At 45.0% G+C, this 19,451-nt stretch overlaps 1 protein-coding gene across 7 annotated transcripts in view; it reads right to left on the reverse strand.

Annotated features, from left to right (window-relative positions):
- Positions 1-10,165: 10,165 nt before the first annotated feature.
- Positions 10,166-19,451, reverse strand: part of LOC142582811 (uncharacterized) — a 139,922-nt gene continuing 130,636 nt past the window's right edge. For all 7 annotated transcript variants that reach the window (XM_075692861.1, XM_075692865.1, XM_075692862.1 and 4 more), the window contains exons 6-7: positions 14,882-15,007; positions 10,166-13,436 (exon numbers count right to left, since the gene is read on the reverse strand). In XM_075692861.1, the coding sequence (XP_075548976.1) occupies positions 13,219-13,436; positions 14,882-15,007 (344 nt within the window). In that variant the 3' untranslated portion in view covers positions 10,166-13,218. The remainder of the gene's footprint in view (positions 13,437-14,881; positions 15,008-19,451) is intronic.

Raw genomic sequence — 19,451 nt, forward strand, 5'->3', positions numbered from 1 at the left:
GTGAATGCCAGATACAGTTAAGTGTTAATCGGCTCGCCAAATGGACAGACGAAAACGGATTTAGATTTAGTGCAGAAAAGACTGTCTGTGTGCTGTTTTCCAGATGAAGAGGGGTATGTCCTGACCCTTGCATTGCGACGAATGGGAGAAGCCTGGTAAATAGAAAGGAACAAAAATTTCTGGGTGTAATCTTCGATACTAAGCTAACCGTGATGCAGCACATAAAACACTTGAAGCTGAAATGTCTTAAAACTATGAACCTTTTAAATATTTTATCTCACCAGTTGTGGGGAACAGATACGTATTGCCTCCCATCTCTTTTTAAAAGCTTTGTGTTATCATGCATAGACTACGTATGTATTGTTTACCAGTCAGCTTCAAAGACAACAACACTTAAGCTACTCGATCCTGTCTATCACTTAGGCATCCGCCTAGTACTTGGTGCCCTTCGTACGAGCCCTGTCCAAAATCTCTATGCAGAGTCGGATCAGTGGCCATTGGATTATCAGCGTACATATCTCGGAGCCATATATGCAATAAGAACCATGTCGCTAAAACAACATCCATGCAAAGGACTCATAAGTGATCAGTCCACAAATCAGTTGTATTTAAACAGGCCTTCACACGCCCCGCCGTTCCCGTTAGCAGTAAAATCTGCTGAGGAAAAACTCGCAGTAGTTTTCACAGATCTGGAGAAAAGCGACTACGCTGAACCCATCCCACCTTGGGAGCAATGTCCAGTAACCTGTGACTTGTCCTTTACAGAGCTTAACAAAAAAAGTTGTCCAAGTGTCCTCTTCCAGCAACATTTCTTGGCCCTTGAAGACAAGTATAGATCTACGGCATCTTTCACTGATGCTTCAATGTCTGCAACTTCGGTATCATGTGCAGCCCATGGCCCAAACTTCTCCAGCTCTAAAACCTTTAATAACCATAGCAGCATCTTTACAGCGGAAGCGTACGGTATGCTGATCACTGTTGAGTACATAGTACAGCCCAATATACAAAAGTCTCTAATATACACAGATTCCTTAAGCGTTGTCACAGCCCTGGTGGTAAAGCAAGCCGAAACCCTGTTATTAACCAGCTCCTTAAACACATTCACGTAGCGTATAAACAAAACCTTGCTCTTGTTGTATGCTAGCTGCCAGGCCACTCTGGGATCGCAGGCAATGAAATGGCGGACAAAAATGCTGGACAAGCGGCTGATCGGGATACAATTGATGTAAGCTGGGTATCTGGTGTAGATATGAAACCTGCGGTACGACAGGCGCTCCGTAATCATTGGCAAGCTGAGTGGGACAAGGAAGTTGAAAATAAGCTGCACCTGCTTAAACCGCAGTTAACCAAATCTTTCCCACTGAAGCTTGATAGACACACCGAAGTGACCCTGGCACGACTCAGAATAGGACACACTTATGGCACACACAAATGCCCCTTGACTGCAACTGACCCACCGACGTCCGCAAGCTGCGGTGAGAACCTAACCATCCTACATGTCCTCATTCAATGTCCTGAACTTCACCGACAGCGAGTGGCACATTTTAGGGAACTCTACTCACACCATATGCCCACCCCATCCCTCGATGTTCTTATCAGCGCATGCAATTTTAACTTTAAAAGAGTGCTTAATTATATTGCACAAGTTAAGTTTCTAGACATCATCTCATTCCATCCTAACTATTAGATTGTGCCTCATAGGTGAGCTACAATCTGATGCACAAAAATTTGTCTGAGCTCTCACACTTATTGCGTAAGCAAGAATTGTACAGCAAGGGACTCGAATAATCCAGAATAATTTAACATATGCGCCTCTAGCGAATGCATTCGAGGCCTTATATTTATTTTAGTAATTATTTTAGAATTGATGCACTAATATCTATCGATCTATCTTACGTGTAGGCCTCTATACAGCATTTATTTTAGGTCACAGTCTAAACTCACAATTTTGCTAAACCAAAACACATGTGCTGGTGCTCTTTGGCCTTAGATGCCCTTGCGCCAATAAACTTCAATCATAATCAGCAGCAATATAGCAGATTTGTTTATATTGAAGCATATGGCACCATACCTGTATCGTGAGCAGCGGTTTATGTTGTTAATAGCCCATCGGTAAACGATGCAATGGTTATAAGCGCTTACAGAAATTCCAAAATAAGTTCCTGTGCTAGTGTTTAAGATTCAGTTGCTTTTTTGGAGAGCTACCAAGAGTTGGAGTGCGATGCTAACCCCCCCCACCTGAAGCAACACCACCACCATAGTCAACGTGCCCGGTTAGCATGAACGCAAGCAAAACCTTGTACTCTTGGCACGGAAACGTACAAAATTTTAAACAGCGTTATGTTTGAAAGGGTGTCCTCTGAACCGAAAGCTGGTTTGCAAAATTCACAAAATTTTCGCTTAGCAAGGAGAGCACGTATGTCGTGGTGTTTCTCGGAACCGGTAGCTGGAATACTAACGCATGCAATAAGTATCACTTAATGCAATGCAGATCAATTCATTGCACGTGCCGGTGCAAAGCACACGGTGATATAGAACCGGCAACATGTAGTTTCGAGAGCGATGGGAGGCTGCAGTTAAATGTTTGCACGCAAGGGAGAACGTTCGCTTGCTGTCCGCCTTGTCTGCTGGTTTTCCAGACTTGGTGGTCAGTGCCAAGCATGTGCCCCTACGGGCTTATGAGCACCTGTCTCATGTGAAGGAAAGCAGCCCTCCGCTAATTATCTTGCTTGCGCAATGAACCCAATTCACTCAAAAACGCGCGCAGAGCATTGCGAAACAAGATTGCGCTGCTGCTAGGGGCCTTGGCGCATGCTTGCATTTCGGTGCTCCTTCCTTAGCAAATGCTCGATCGCTTTAACCAAGTCGAGATAAGACGACTGAGCGCTGAATTTACTCGCGACGCTATAGATCAAGATGGCTGGATGGCCCGGCGCTGGTTTCTCGAAAAAGGCGTGCAGAAAAGTGTATGTGAAACCGAATTGTGCCTTTTCAAAAGATAAAGAGATGAACTATTACTTTCGGAAAATACCATTCAGAAACTGATAGGGCAAACATTTAGCATTGTTTGGAACAATATGATCAAATGCAATTTTAGCGACTGGAACAGAGAAATTATGGCCACCTGTTTGCCTTTCAACGTAGCATAACTTCATGCTGGATATGTTTATGAACCGCAAACGTCACAGTTTCTATATCATTTGTGTCACAGTGACACATACCCATGAATGTGATGCGCTGTCCCATCAACAGGTAGGTTTGCCTTAGATATGTGTATCAGCCGGAATTATATTTCCAGGCTGCATGTAAGAATTTATTTTTTATTACGCACAACGGAGGCGCGCTTAATCACACTAATTTGGCGGTGAGTATACAAGGTTTATATAATATCGCTTCCTGGTACTTGTATCCAGAGCACATATAGGCACCGTATCTACAGATATATCCAGGGAAGAAATGGCGAGCACTAAACTATGAAGAAGGGGTAAAGAAATCATGGGACGTGTGGGCAGCAATAAAAGTCATCGCACCGTCAGCATAGACTGACCGATCAAGGTTATATGACTGATCATTACTAGCTATCCGGCATTCACGAGACCTGTCGTCATTAGTTTCACAATCAAGTTCACCGCTGCATGAATTAGAAGTCACGCTCTCTTAAATGTCCGGCCATATACACAAGGATATTGATTTGCGGCCCCGCTCATCCCTCTACGAGGGCTGCAGTGCTTCGCTCAATCGCTCGCTTCATCACGGCTGTTACAGGCACCGGGCGGCCGTCGTTAGGCGCCAACAGCGCCTCGTTAAGCGCAACAGTGCCACCAACGGCAACAGTAAGAACAACGTCATGTGCAAATTGCTTGCAAATACGATGCAAAACGGAGTGAAAATTGCGATGAAAATGCACCCCTCAAACAAAGCTCACCGCGGCAAGCGGATACGTCGAACTTAAGCAGTTTGTTATTTCAGCAGCTTATGTTATGCTCGCTATCACTGGTATGTATTTAATCACGTAGATTGGCGAATCAGCACCAAACTCGCGGACAAAGAGAGGCGTACATACGTATCCATTTGTTCCCCGCTGCTTCACCGGTAGCATATGTACCGGCATGTACCCGTTCTTTGCCCCTCTTTTTTTTCTTTTGCGATGGTTCGCCGGGCATAATGTCATCGCAACGAGTCCAATATTAAGCCTTTTTTTTCTATTTCACAGAGCCTCGCACGACAAGAACCATTGGCGACGGCCGGCGTACTTGTAAGGGCGGCGTTCACAGCGAGTATAAAGACACAGCTGCGTTTGCGATAGCCTTCGATGCAGAGCACATGGAGTGGTCGGACGCGCGAAGGAAGCAAAAAAAAAAATGTATGAGCCATTCCACTTCGTGAAGGCAGATGACCAGCGAAGCTGCTCAGCGCACGACGCTGAGTTGACCCACAATACTGAACAAAGGTACGAGCATACTTACTTTCCTAATCTGTGGTCATCGTGGCGATATATTTACGCACACACATTTGTATATCACCTCTGTTATTAAACATGTCCTTCACGTAATGCAATGAATGGCTCATAGCCCCGTAAACGCGGCCTCTCTATTACGACGACAGAACAGAAGCGAAATTCAACGCTGGAATGATTAGGAGCAACGGTGCCAGCCGTGGAAGAAGTCGACGAACGCACGAGCAGTGGCACCAGCGCGTTTGCGCGGCTGGCGCCGAGAACGTTTTAACAGCATTTTTTGAAAACGTTGTACAAAACTTTTTTTCCAAAAATATCTGTTCTTACCCTTGTTCCTGGGCCCTCTTCGAGTCCCACGTGTGACTAGGGTAGTTCAAGGGCACGTTACAGGTTCCCGAGCCCACAGACCTGTGCCCCATTGACTTGGACCCTTTCTGCACTATCACCAGGATCGGCCCACATGATGATTTGTTTTTGACAACTCGGGCACATTTTTTTTTCAGATTCTAGCCATAGACCGCTTCGCTGTAAAAAAATGGATGACGTTTAAGTTTCGCCAATAAAAGTCGAACGCGATAACATTTAAATATCCCTGACTGCTTCTAACGCTTGCCAGCAACTGCAGCTTACGTAGCTGTAAAAGCTTACCGGGATGCACTGGCGGCGAACACTATGCACGAGGGTGAGCTTTCTGGTATCTGGTTTCTGGTGAAGAACGTAAGAGAAGGTGTGAGCAACTTTAGTGATATAATGGTGTGGCAATATAACTCGCATATACCGCATGTCACACAGCAAGGTGTGTGGCATGTACATATACCTAAATATATGCGGGAATTTTCGTTCACGAACAGCTCCACCGAAGCCAACACCAACACTGGATTTTCTGCCACACGAGGCCCTTAGCACTATTGCGTTAAAAGGACTACAAACCCTCGTGTTCGCCGTCGGTGCCCTAACTCGGGAGCCGTCACACCTGCGCAGGCACGTACATGAGTGAACACATATTTTACTTCGAATGGGAAGCTCTTGCGAATGCACTGCTCCCTTATTTATTTTAGAACTGGACAAAAGCAAAGTAGCGTTGGAAGTGTGCGTACCGTTGCCTACACGTTAGGATGGATAGTTGGGCGTGTTGGTTAAGCACGATCTGAAGTGAAGGCGCTAAAACGACGGAGGAGGCAGCGCATATCCAGGCGTTCTGCCTTTCCATCTGCTGAGGCTGCAATAAAAACCGATAGAAGTGAATGGCCTCAAAGCTTGAGTTATGTTTGAATATTTGTTCAAGCACACAAAAACGCAGCATGTTTGTTCGGATTTGGTTCAACGTAGCATTTCGGCAACGTAAAACAGAAGAAACTACGGAACATAATCAACCAACGTAAGTGGTGGATGCGCTTGCTAAGCTTGACCTCGCCGTCACATGCCATTACATTCGTGGCGCCGCCGCATGAAGGCGTCCCCGATACAAACGTAAAGGATGCTTGCTTGAAGTCAGGGTTACAATCAGGACACCATAACAACCAAAGATTCAGTGGAACACCTCGCATTGGGCGCTCACGGGAAGACTGCAAATGAAGCTATGCAGATTGATATGGGCTAGACAAGTTTCGAAGTGAGCAAAGCTCAGAGTAAGATTGATTATGAAGGACGACGGAGGAATATGAAAGAAAGTAAAGGCTGCGAGAGGTGCTCATACATTTGCATGGGAAGAACATTGATTCACAGTGGAGGAAAAGAATTAGGAAGCTTACAAGCAAGCATACGACCTGTATGGTGAGCAACATCGCAACAAGGAACGCCAAGCAGAAAGTCAGAGAGGCTAAGAGGCGCCGCTGGCCTCCTTGAAGGCCTCGGGTTCAGGGATGGCAGGAGGAAAGTAAACATGTCAGCAATAGAGATTATTAAGAGGCGATTGGAGATTTGATGGCAGAAAAGTGTGGAGACCACAAACAGCGGAGGCATATAAAAACGAAGTTCCCAGTAGTGGTTCAGAAAGTTTGATGCTGGAAATTATGTGTGTGTGTGTTTTTTTTTCAAGAGGACAGGCAGAACATTAAAAAAAATTATAACAAGAGTTTGGTGGTGCAACCCACCACACCGTTTCAAAGGGAACGCTCATATCATCCATCCAGCCAGCCATCCTTCGCGCCCGGTTCTGCAGACGATATGCCTTGTGCAATCACCTTTCCTGGACATTTTGTTAGGCGTAGGTAGCGCACGTTCTTTCGATGTCACAGTTGATTCCTGCCAAGGCCCCATGTTTTGCATTAGCCGTAATTAACCAGAGATCTCGGCAGTGTGTTATCATTAGTGTCCATCCGGTTACCGCCTTCTGCAAAGGTGGCGAAGATCGATTGATCTTACTGTTGGCCGCCTATTCTTATTCCCGGTGAGGTGACTGCCATGTTTAATTCCTACTAGGTGGTAGAGGGAGAAAGAGGAAGAGAAGTCGGAAGAGGAGCGAAGTCAGAGATGTTAACGAGAAAAGCGTGTGGTTGGCTGCCTTACGCTGAGGGAAGGGAGGATGGAACAGAAGGAAAAGAGGGAGAGAGAGGAAATAGAGAAGTGGCAAATATGTGCATGCACGCGGACTTCACTACACAGTCGAAGGTGGTCCCAGAAGCGATTCGTTCCCAGAAACTTTGAATAATTTTTTTTTCTCTCTCTCTCTCGTACCCAGAAAGCCTTCACTGCCTTGTGCTCTGATGATCGTTCGTGGTGGTGTTTCAGTAACGTCTACACAAAGAGTGCATGATCTCCCGGTCGCTTTGATGCGCTGGATACCATATTGAGGAGAACGGAACAGTGAGTCAGATAACGCCATGGTGAGAGTGAAATCATATATGATATTGTTTTCCGGCGTCATCTAAGGATTGAGAATATTGCAAATAGGGAACTATTCTTTGAAGGAAGTTTACCATGTCGTTTGTGCACTACAGATGAACCCAAGCTTGCCAAAGCCACCTGCCATTGTCGAAAAAGGTATTTGTTGTACTCTATGAAAACTAAAGAAACTTCAAAGAAAAGCAACGACGACGGTGCAGTAGACTTTAGAAAAAGAGTTTAAACCTCACATAAAAAGAAAATGAAGAAAAAGTATAGGGAATGCGGCCACTAATACATCACTAGGTTCGTCGTTGTTGTTTATGTTCTTCCTATTCTCAACGTTGGCTGTTTTGTTTTTTGCGTGATGTGCACCCTGCAAGTCAAGTCTTCTGTTTCTACTGTAAAGGCAGTCACTGCGCCTGTGTCTTGGTCTGGGCTGAAGTCAGGGGCTAAAAATGCGTTTTACCTGGAACCTCGAGTTCTGCGGCTAGATTTCAGGTTTTAACTTTTCACTGTATAGACCTTTCTTAATCTCCACGATTCACCTTTCTCCAGGTTGCAATGTCTTTTAATCATTTCCTGATATATATATATATATTTGCCGTGCACATTGGCAGAGCTATCGGTTGCCACTTGTCAAGGAAGTCTGTATCTCACATTCCAATTTTGAAATTTCTTGAATGGATTTTTGATTATATATTACGAAACCATGGAAAAATTTTGCCTGCTCGTGTTCTTGAAGCTCTGCTCCAGGAGTATGTTGTTTAATTTCTTTATCACTTTGTCGTTGCCATGAACACGTAGCTCAATATCTAGAAAAGGCAGATGTTGGCATCTTTTCTGCATGAATGACCAAACCCTAATTTATCTCTATTTTCAACCATTGTCTTAGCCCTGAGATAGTTTGGTCATCAACAACTTCAGGTTATAGCTCTTAGCGATGGTCTCTCCCTTCGTTCTCATTTAACCTCCGGCAAGCGGTCTCTTCTGATGTGTACTTTTTCGGCACCGAGAAATTTGCCAGTTGTCCCCTTTTGTGTGCGTCACCGGACACTCAAGCTTTTTCTTAAACGGCTGTGCGTTTTCTTTTGCATCTCTGTCGTTTTCCTTTTCTGTGTGCGTGCCACTTGCCTTCGGCTCGCCTTCTTCGCATTCTGATCAGTTCTGTACATATTTAACAAACCCAGCAAGTGGGAAAATACGGTCAGCTCACCACACTTACTCCTTAGCTAGAAAAACGGACGGAGCTGGACGAAGAGCTACGTCTTTCTTTTGGGGTCTTGTGTTCGTCCGTCTGATTTGATTGCCTTTCTGCGAATGAAGTTATGTGCCAACCTCTTATCGTTATCTGTTGCTATTCCTGAGCACGCTTGTTCTTTTTTCTTTCTTTGAAGCCCTTCTGTTTGATGTTCAAGTATTCTAAAACCTAAAATTTTCGATGGCATCGTCGTAACTTTTTTTACTATAGCTTTCCAGAGTAAACTGCCGCACTGAAACGAACACCTCGGGGGCGAGAATTCAGTCTTCATGTCTACATGACTGAAGGCCAGTTCACTCGTGCGAGGTGTCGCCTTATCTAATCTGCGTTCGTAAGGTAAGTCGGCCGCTCCTTCACTTGTATACTGACGAGAACACGTGAATAAAACATTGCCGATATCGTGGAGAAGTCGAGACACGTGTCCCAGGAAAAGCCTACTCTTGGCTCCACGATGTGCCTCTAACGATGCTGAGATTGGAGATGAGGAAGGGCCTCACGCCGACCTGCCGTGACGCACTAATGCACTGTTGCAACCAAAGACGTGGCCGAGCGGTTAAGCATCAGACTTGTGAGGAAGAAATGATCGGATGGGATCTCTAGGAGGAGCTGGGCAAAGCTACCAGATTTTCTATTCATCTGAAGTGTCCAACAACATTGTGTTTGGACACTTTTGGGTTTCTCACTTGTTAAGGGCGTCGTGCAGAGAACTTGTGGCGTTGTCTCTGGGCAGTCATTTTTGTCAAGGGCATCTGCAGTAGCTCTGCGATAACAGACAAATTTTAGAGACATTGACAACTAGTGCTCTTAATAGTCTGGAGCAGCCACCGCTTCGGTGGAAGAATGTTGCTTTTTTGCGAATAACTAGTCACGCCTGCAGGCAACGGCCCTCGAATATTCAATGAAAATCGATGCCTCACGGTGTCTGGCCGGTACATTACGTGTGAGAGGTGCAGTCTTGTTGTGCAGAAAACATCTTTTAAGTTCCGTGCAAGCTTTGAAGGTCGAACAGGCGAACTCTAATATAATTACTGAGTATCTACCACACGTTGCGTTGTACCACACGTTATTTCTCTTTAAATGTAGCTTAGCTTTCTTTTTTTTTTTTTTTGAGGCTTGCTTAGGTGCTGGGACCCCTCGTTTGAACAATGCAAACTGTTCCAGCTATGCTTGGTCGTCAACGGGGAGACATTACTGCCTTCTTAAACTTAAGCTTTACTGCGCATGCTCACTGCGTTGACCTACCGCTGGGGATGCTTGCTTTCGGCTTACGTAGTAACTAGCATTGCTACTGTACTGCTTGCAGCAGTAGCTGACGTCTTTCTGAAGACTGATTGGCATTACACACCTGCTACTGAACGCAGTGCATTTGCTAGTGTGAAATACATGCAACGAGACTCGCACCGTTAGACATCGCGCATGCGGTTTCGTGCCAGCTGCTACGTGTTTGCGCGCTCAAGAGCATGCACATCTGCCTCAAGGACCGAAGCAGAAAAGAAACCCAATAGGCTCGAGTTCATCAGCGCAGACGAGGCATGGTAACGTGGAATCCACGAGCTGCACTTCAGCGGATCCCTCCGCTTTGGAGCGATGCTCAACATTCAAAAAAGAAGCGTCTACACACCAGGTAGGGCGTAAACAAATAACAGCTTTATTCTGTTCCAAGAGCTGCGGAGAAAAAAGGATCTCAGCATTCACTCTGCTGTCTTTTAGTACATTAAAAGGCTCTGTCGGCGAACATGCAACCCAAGGAGTCTATCAAGGCCATCTTCTTGACTGCGTGCGGTAGCGCAAGCAGGACTGATTGCACCGTCTGCGTGTGTGTCTGTGTGAGTCTGTGTGTGTGTGTGTGTGAATGTCTGTGGGCGTTGCAAAATGGACCACGTCGCTTACATATGCTCTCAAAAAAGACGTATGCGTGCGTTCTCCTCTATGGCTGTTCCCAACTGACAAGGCTGTATCGGGCCTACGCATTAAGAAATGTTGACCCCAAGGTGCTTCATACTAAGAACACACGCTCGCGCCATCACACCATAGGGCCCAAAGCTGTTTGAGTGAACGTAACAGCGACGTGTCTGGCTCCTACAGCAGTTCCTACGCGGTCTACAGTGTACAGCACACTTTATTTTAGGCGTTGGTTGGCTTACTCCGGCTTTTGGATCCGTGACGCACAACGGCTCTGTGGCCGACGCTGATTAGAATCACTGCGCTGGAACCGGTAGAACTTTGAACGTGGATGGGAAAATTGATGTATTGTTCAATAAATAATTTAATCATTTAGTAATTGACATGTCTATAAATTGTGATAGACTGCTAACTAGCACCCAGTGTAGCAAATTAAAAGCAGGAGCAAATCAACGTGCGACGTCAGCTTTCGTATTTGTATTTCATCGTCAGCATAAACAAAACCTCTTTCAACTGTGAGCTTGCCAATTACATCTCTGAGGCGCGGCAAACGACAAAATTTAGTTGGTGCTGTCGTTGCTTTTGTGCATCATACGGAAACACGGTGTAAGGGACTGGGTACCGTAGAATATTTTTCACACCTCATGGGCTCATTCTTCTAAACAAGCCGTGATAAATACCGCAACGCAGACCACTAACCGTTCTACTGGCACAGATTCGTCAACCGAAGCTCGCTGAGCAAGAGACTGCAAAACCACTAACTTACACAACAAAACAAGATAGGACTCTGCTCGCGGCAAAAGAATTTAAAGCTTGGGTTGCCTTCCACTACTCGCTCAGCTCCCGCTTTCTCCGTGGATAATGTGTGAGGTTGCCACGCATATTGGAATGTCTCCTTGTGGACACACATGCGCGTTCTCATCGGAAACAGTTTCAAGTCTAAGTTTGCTTTGTTAACTAGTTACTAAATATGAAGACAATGAATGATGATGGTCCTAAAGTTTAAAACATTAGATACACGTTTGACACCAAATGCAAAAGAAGAAACGCGGAGTCCCGTCTTTTTTTTTTCTCCGCAGGAAGGGCACAGCGCTGAAGGTAAAAGCAGTCACAACACTACGTCCGCACGGTAGTAACTCTGGCTACACTTTGGCTACGAGAAAAACAAGAACAAAATACTGTGGTGTTCTTCTGATGAACAAACACGTCGTAGTTGTTATCTAGAGTCTTTCGGTGTAGCAATTAGCTGTCGGGCCAGGGAGCATATATCACAGATATGTAGTCACTACAATCATGAGTTGTGTGTATTTGTGTGGATGCATTTAACACACATCCGTTTAACATTTACTTCCTTTAATCTTAGCGAAGAACTTCATTCCCGTAAGTTTCATTGTGCACACTGGAATGCGTTATTCATACGACGATAAAGTCGGGGGTGGATTTCCCCACACACGTTTTTCCTGTTTTTTTTTCTCGTATCATATGTGTTTGTCATAGGATCCAACGCAAAATACAACGAAGAGAATTCCAAAAACACAAAGACACAAAGTAAAGGAGAGAAAAAGCACATTAGCGCACCACTGCCATCACTGCACATAGTACTACTCTCCGCGCATTGTCCGCAGAGGGAGCGCTGCTCGTCTTCCGGAAAGTCACAAATTCCTTCGTCGAGAAAACACAAAAACAAGCGCAATGTCTGAAACAAGATGGCGCCTTATGTGACGCAAACAAAAAGACAAGTTCCTATGCCGTTTCACACGTGTTTCTTGGTAGTTCTTTCGTCCTTTACATCTTGCATTCTAGTTCACTTGTCTACTTTTCACTGGTCCGCTTGACCGAAGCACGAGAAAGACTCCGTACGCGAAGCCTCACAGCTTGTCGTCATCGAAAGACATCTTTGACACGGCGTCCTCTGCCTCTTTCCGAAACACAACGATAATCAAACAACGTCATGTACGGCGATACTCGGTGACAGAAGCGCGAACACTTAGAGAAGCTGAACCTCATTTTTTCCCGGCATCCACCATTTATCATCAGAGCATGGCACCTTACACTACACACGCACATACTGGCACACAAAAACACATACGAAAGTTATGTGCGACCTTTCAAAGCCAAGAAAATAATCGCTTCTCGTCAAGCGCGCACTAAAACGTACGTAGCGTACCGACGTCCCGATTGCCAAGCACCCCCGAATTCTTCAGCGTACCTTCTTTCTTCCAACCGGAGTTTTCGGTGAAATGAGTCGGGGCACACGGCCGCAGAGCGCGTTAGGAAGGATGAAAAGGGCTTTGGTTCGGTTGGCTTCTTTGCGCAGCCGGCGAGGCGCTTGGCATTGCAGGCGTGAAGGTGAAGACGTGGCGACGTTGAAGAAACCACAACATGTGACATCGTTGCTGCAAGCATCGACATGTGGGAGCGGTAAACGAAGCAAAAAAAAGAAAAGAGAAAAAGTCGACCTAGCAAATGGAGAAGGGTCAGACACCGGGTACTGGTGACGAAAAGACAAAGCCGGTTGCTCTCGGAGCCAGGAGACAAAGTCATGTCAGGTAGTGCCATTAAGCAAGGAGACGTGTGTCTCTAATCACCGGTCGTCTCTCCTTATTCATAGGCTCTCCCTGTCGGTGTTCCTACTTGTTCCATGAGTAGCACCGCTACCCCATTTGATGTCAAGTGCGAGTGCGGCATATGCAAGCCTCACTTCAAGAGGAGGGTTGAGCCGACCAAGAACCGTAATGAAGCATGCAGATGTCTCGGTGGGTGGGACAGGTGTGCTTTAGACGATGCTCTCGACGTTATCTTCCTCATCTTCGGGCACGTCGCTTTCCTCGGGGATCTCTTCAAGAGGAGAAGCGATATCCGGCAGCGGTTCTGGCTTTACGGCCGTGTTGCGCACGCATGGTATGAAGAAAGACATGGCGCCAGACACAATCAGCATGGTGCCTGAGACGAAGAACGGAACGTCGTACGAGCCCGTCATGTCGAACAGTGTACCTGCAGTGCACGGTAATGGGAAAGGGCGAAGGGTGGAAAGAAAAAAGGAAACGACACATCAGAAACGCCTTAGAAGCAGACATTACTCATGCATACACATGCGGGCATCATCTGGGATGACCGCTAAAGCAACGTTCATAACTTTTATTCATTCTACCAAGCACAGAAGTAAAGAAAACGCACAGTAGTGAATAGAAACGCTTTGAATTGTTGAAAATGACGGTAAAATCATTCCTATTCTGTTTTTGTTCATGCTCGTCATGATTGGAAAGGGCAAAGAAGCAGAAAACATAGTAGTATTCTAACCCACAGCCTGCACATGTCCAGTGAAGTGCGGCAGTCGCTTTGCATTTGCACTTTGCATTTGCATCTTTGCAATTTGTTGGGGTCGTCAACGGTTAAGAGAAACTCGTCACTGATATTCAATCCTTAATAGCAGTTTGATCTTGACCTGAAAGCCTGCAGACAAACATGCTGCGATATTTTCTACCAACTTCCTTCGTGGTATAGGCCTCACTTTATTCAACAGAAAATAAATTTGGAGGTTGTGTTAGCTTGAGTACTAACGCGTTCTTTTCCCTATAAGTGAATGGCCATGTACGTGTTAATGCAAACTGAAGTTGAGGGTGTTCACTCCGCGCGTGAGAATGGTTACAGTTACTAAATATACATTATTTTTAATATTGCAGGCGCAACGTGAAGCGAGATCTTAAGTCCATGTACATATTGAATAGAGTTTCTTGCTCTATAGCGATGACACTAATACAAAGTTCAATTATTGAGTCCCACGTTGCTGCTGAATCTACTAGTCAGATGCTGAGAAACTTTTCACGCAAGGGCTCGTTCACGCAGGGGATTATTCATGTTCAGTTTCCTGTTGTGTAACTAAAAGCACAAATTCCTCCAGTCATGTTAACAGGTTGCTTTTAGAGTGAGCGCGTTACTTTCATCGTAAATTGCCAGCATTCTGCTCCGGAACGCTCAAATATTCGCTACGCGACTCAAGGATGATGAACTTCCGCGTAGTAAATGTCTAATAATATCGTGGACTACTGATTATGCAGCCTGCATGACGTGTGCCGTTCAGGTAGAGAGAAAACATAGTTCTATCCTAAGTAAAAACTTCAATGGGAGATTCTCACTCACCTCTTCATATGGCAACTTAGATAAATTACGGTATCGCCAAAAGCATCTTTCTGAAACACGCCTTCCACTGATGCGCCACTTGATCCTCATTGCCATTGATATTAAGTTAGTCAAACTGAAGAATTTTGAAAGGTCTGCTAAATTTTTTTCTATGTATAAGCTACCAATTCAAGTAGGTGGATTGTAAACTACATACCCTGCCTTACTCGGATATTGTGTGTTGTTTCTTTTCGTTTGCGTGCATATTCTATTTTCGTGAATAGTCCGAATGTAAAAGTAAAGTTAAAAGGTATATTTACCTGCTAGAGGAGGTCCGACCATGCAAGCTGCTCCTCTGCACAGGCTGAGTAAGCCGAACGAGTTTGTCAGATTGTCCAGACCAAAGAGCTCCACAAGGATGATTGATGTGAGCAAAATATATGCAGCTGAAATAAAAAAAACAGGGATGAAAGCAGTAAGTTTTATGACAGTTGTTACAAATATAGTGCATCGTCAGCTGTTTAAAAGGTCAATCGCATTATGCTGCAATCCAGATACCTTAGTTTCATTGCTACATGACTCAACATGCTTCTAACTACGCTCATGCTTCTACTACGCCCATTGTTTAGTCTGCGTCATTCGTACTTTAGAAACCAGAATTGATACAACCTAGTCAATAGGGTTGTACTCGATTTGTCGGTAAGGCGCACTACGGAACCGAATATAAACATAACCCAAACCATAAAGCGGATGTACAAGCCCATGAACAGCAGTGTCCTTGTTCGTTGTATTTTATTATTTTAATGCTACATTCAGCAAATGCAATCGTGTACAGAGGCTATGCTTATAAAATTTGAGGCATATTAGCAGCGTGTACAAGGCATGTTATCTTTCACAACAGAAAGACGGAAGCTCAGATGGACCACATGAATGAGCAAATATCGACGTACTCCTATAGCGAACAAGTATACATTGAGATTGAATTTGATGAAGAGGCAGATTCTTTCACTCTTGTGACATAAAAAAAAAGGTTCGAAGGTATTCCTGTTGCATTCCGACCAATCGAAGAAATTAGAATGTAATACCAAATGTAAATGAAGAATGCAAACCCAAATGTTGTAGCCTTAGAAATCGCTGCGCTAGCAAAAGAGAAAGTAGATTATTTCTGAGTGAACAAAGACGGAAGCTTCTTAGTCATAGTGAGTTCGACGCCTCAGCCACGAGTTTGTTGTCATGTGTATAGGTGGCTGGCTTACTAGTGAAGCCACTGTTGGCAAAATCAGAAATGTACCTCTAGAATACACAGAACAATTAACAGAATATTTAAGAGAGCCAGGAGTGATATCAGCTAGACTCCAGACCTGTTACATAGGGCAAGGGGATAGCACCGTAGAATCGTGCCCTGCGAGTAGTGTACTTTTTCAATTCCGCCATGACCGACCAATCCCATAGCGAGTGTACCTTGACTTCACTAGTCATCCAGTCGTGGAACATCTGGGGCCAGCCAGACGCTGCTACAGCTGCCGGGGATTCGGTCACTTAGCGAAATACTGCCGAGGAACAAGGCGCTGCAAAATATGTGCAGAAGACCACCATCACGAAGACTGCAAGTCCATAAGACAACCTAAGTGCGCGAATTGCAAGGGGCCCCACATTGCATCATTTTCTGGGTGCCCGCAGAATAAAGCGGGCTCTCTTCCATACCAACACGACATTATCTATGGTCGCACACAACGTGATGCACCGGAACCAAACAAGAATACGATGAACCCAGTGCAACCACCTCGGCCACAAGCGCCTAAGCATCAGGATACTGCTATGCAATGCGCAAAAGTGGCCATGGGACCGCAACATCGAGGGCAAAGTTTTGGGACATCACCAAGCCAACATCAAGCTCGGCAGGAACCTCAAAAGGGATCTCGTCAGAAGAGCAACCACATGGCTAACATATACCAGAATACGAACACACCGCAACCGGTAAGTGTAACGAAACAGGCGAACTCCTCTGCGTCTATTGCTGAACTTATCATACCAATGTTGTTTTGTGCTTTAAAAGCCATACTTGCCGCGATTCCACAGGCTAATAAACCTCCCGGAGGTCGACGGCCATATTGTCGATTGGACAAGTGATACTGCAAAACATTACGTCAGCCACTGCGCAGGCGAGGCATGAATAATTATGAAAATGCCGCCATATTCCAGTGGAACGCGAATAGTCTTCGCTCGAAGTGTGCGGATGTTAGAAAATTGGTGGCTCAGTTCTCCTTTCCAGTGTTTTACAGAGGTGGGTGTAGACAACGGTTTTAGACTAGCTAACTGCGTTATTTATACGTCCTCTGATCTTGAGGACTAAGCAGAGCGATGATCTGGTTTCGAAGAGACCTGCCGTCTGCGTTATTAAGTGCCGCAGCGTCAGACATCCCAGAATACGGAGCATCTGAAGTTCGGTTTGGTCGAAATAATATCACTATAGTCAGTGTTTATCTAAAGCCTTATACAAATATACCACTCTTCACAGTGACGGTCCTCTTTCAGAAATACACAGATGTAATATTTTGCGGAGATTTCAATGCCCACCATGTCATGTGGGGAAGCGCCTACTGTGACCATCGCGGAAATAAGCTAGAAAAGACAATTCAGAAGAGTGGTATCTGTTGAATGACGGCTCAGAGACGTTCCTACGGAGTTTTAATTACTCCAGCTGCCTGGACCTCACACTCTACTCAAACAATATTGCATATGGAGCAACACGGAGAATAGACATTGAAACAAAGGGTAGCGATCATTTTCCTATTATAATAGAGCATCATAGACTACGAGTTTCAACTTATCGGCGCTCTGCAACGATAACAAATTGGCAGGCATTTCGATATCACATTACAAATCGAGCTGATGTGGTCAGTGATACAGACAGTCGATTATCCCTTATAGGAGCCAAATTAAACCTTTGTTCAAAGTTTATTAAGATTCCCGAAGGTGACGCGGGTGCAGACTCTGAATACGAAACGCTCAGAGCTTCAGAGCTCTAGGTTTAGTCTAGAAAGTACCGGAAACGACTGTTGCAAAGGAGTCCGGTCAGCTTATTACACGCCCAAGTGCAGCAATAAAAACACGTGAATACAATAACTCTGTCGAAGAAGTCAAAGCATCGATCAATAATTCTACCAGTAGCCATAACCATGACCTATATCAGCCGTTTTCATTAGAAGAATAATAAACGCACTTGTATCGTGCAACCAGAGGACAACGAACGGCTGGACCTGACGAGATCACATATGCTGCCCTGAAAAACCTGAGCCCTGTGGTCACAAAAACTTTGTTAAAATTACTGAACGATGCGCGGATATCGGAATGTCTTCCTCCTTCCTGGAAAATTGAACGAGTGGTTCCGATACTAAAATTGGAAAGAAACTCCTTTATCCCTAGATTATTGCCACCCTGTCTGTCTGACAAGTTGCCTATGTAAACTTATGGAAAAGATTATAAACGCTAGGCTTCAGTGGTGGACAGAATGTAGCGACACACTACCCGAAAGTATGGCGGGCTTCCGCTAGCGCCGATGTACGACGGATGATATTTTAGATCTAGTTACATACGTAGATCATGAGAGGAACTGTGGAAGAATCACCATTGCAGTGTTTCTAGACATAAAGCGTGCATTTGGCACAGCCATCCACACTGACGCACGACTTGGGTTGGCCGAACACTTAGGTGGATTGCGGATGTCTTAGGAGACAGGAAAATCTTTATCGAAACTGCTGACGGCAAAAGCACAGAGCATAAAGTGAATCAAGGCGTTCCGCAAGGTAGTGTACTCAGTCCATTTCTATTTCACTGTGTTATGGCTGAATTACCCCATATCCTGCTTGCTACCTAGAATTATTCCGTTAATGCAGGCGACTTCTGCATATGGGCATCTGACTGGAGTACTCAAGCCGTTCAGCAAACTCTACAAGCTGGCCTAACAATAATGAATGATTTTTCGAAAAGCAGAGGTAGGATTATTTCACACGAGAAAAGTGGTGTACCTCCTTTTACCAGTAAATGCCTCAAGAGATTTCAGCTCGTGCTAGACTCTCAGCGTCTGCAACTTGTGCGATAACGCAAGTTCTTGGGTATTATCATAGACAGACGGCTATCATGGGCTCCCCAAATAAAGCATTAGAGGAGAATGTCAAGTCCCTAATCAACATTCTTCGTCGATTTGCTGGCGTGAAATGGGTTAGTTCAAACTCTTCCTTATCACGCATTTACTCAGCGATCATTTGACAAAGACTAGCATACTCTGCTTCTGTGCTACATGCTGTGATACATATGTCTTGGCGTTTCGCGTGCGTCTGCCAGTGCTTTGGTAGTTGCTGAGTCTCGCCAACTACCTTTTCATGCACTAAGATTTACAGAAACTTGTCGTCACTTATTTCATTTGGCTACACAACGCGCTAATCATCCACTATGCCAAGAGCTTCAGGATAGAGTCGCTGCACGCATACATGAAGAAATATGGCGGTGCAAGAACTTATTAGGGAGGGGGGCTGCTTATGAACACTGGCCTACTTCTGCAACTCATCTCATATGGCAACTATTAATTCCAGAAATAGTCACTTCAATTCCTGGAGTATGTCGCAGATGTGATATCGCCGTAGTTGCGATAAAGCAATTATCGTCAACAGACTTTTACACTTAGTACGTAGATCGCATTCACATGTATGCCGATGGATCATGCTGGAAACAAAGCTCTACATCTGCGTTTTATATACCTGCATACCAAGAGAAAAGACCTTATGAGCTTTGCCAATTTACAACGTACACAACTGCAGAACTTTACGCAATGCTTTCTGCTTTACGTTATATATGTCAGCTGTGAGAACCACTTCGTTGGGTAATTCTGAG

The sequence above is a fragment of the Dermacentor variabilis genome, chromosome 5 (genome assembly GCF_050947875.1).
Source record: "Dermacentor variabilis isolate Ectoservices chromosome 5, ASM5094787v1, whole genome shotgun sequence".
NCBI lineage: Eukaryota > Metazoa > Arthropoda > Arachnida > Ixodida > Ixodidae > Dermacentor > Dermacentor variabilis.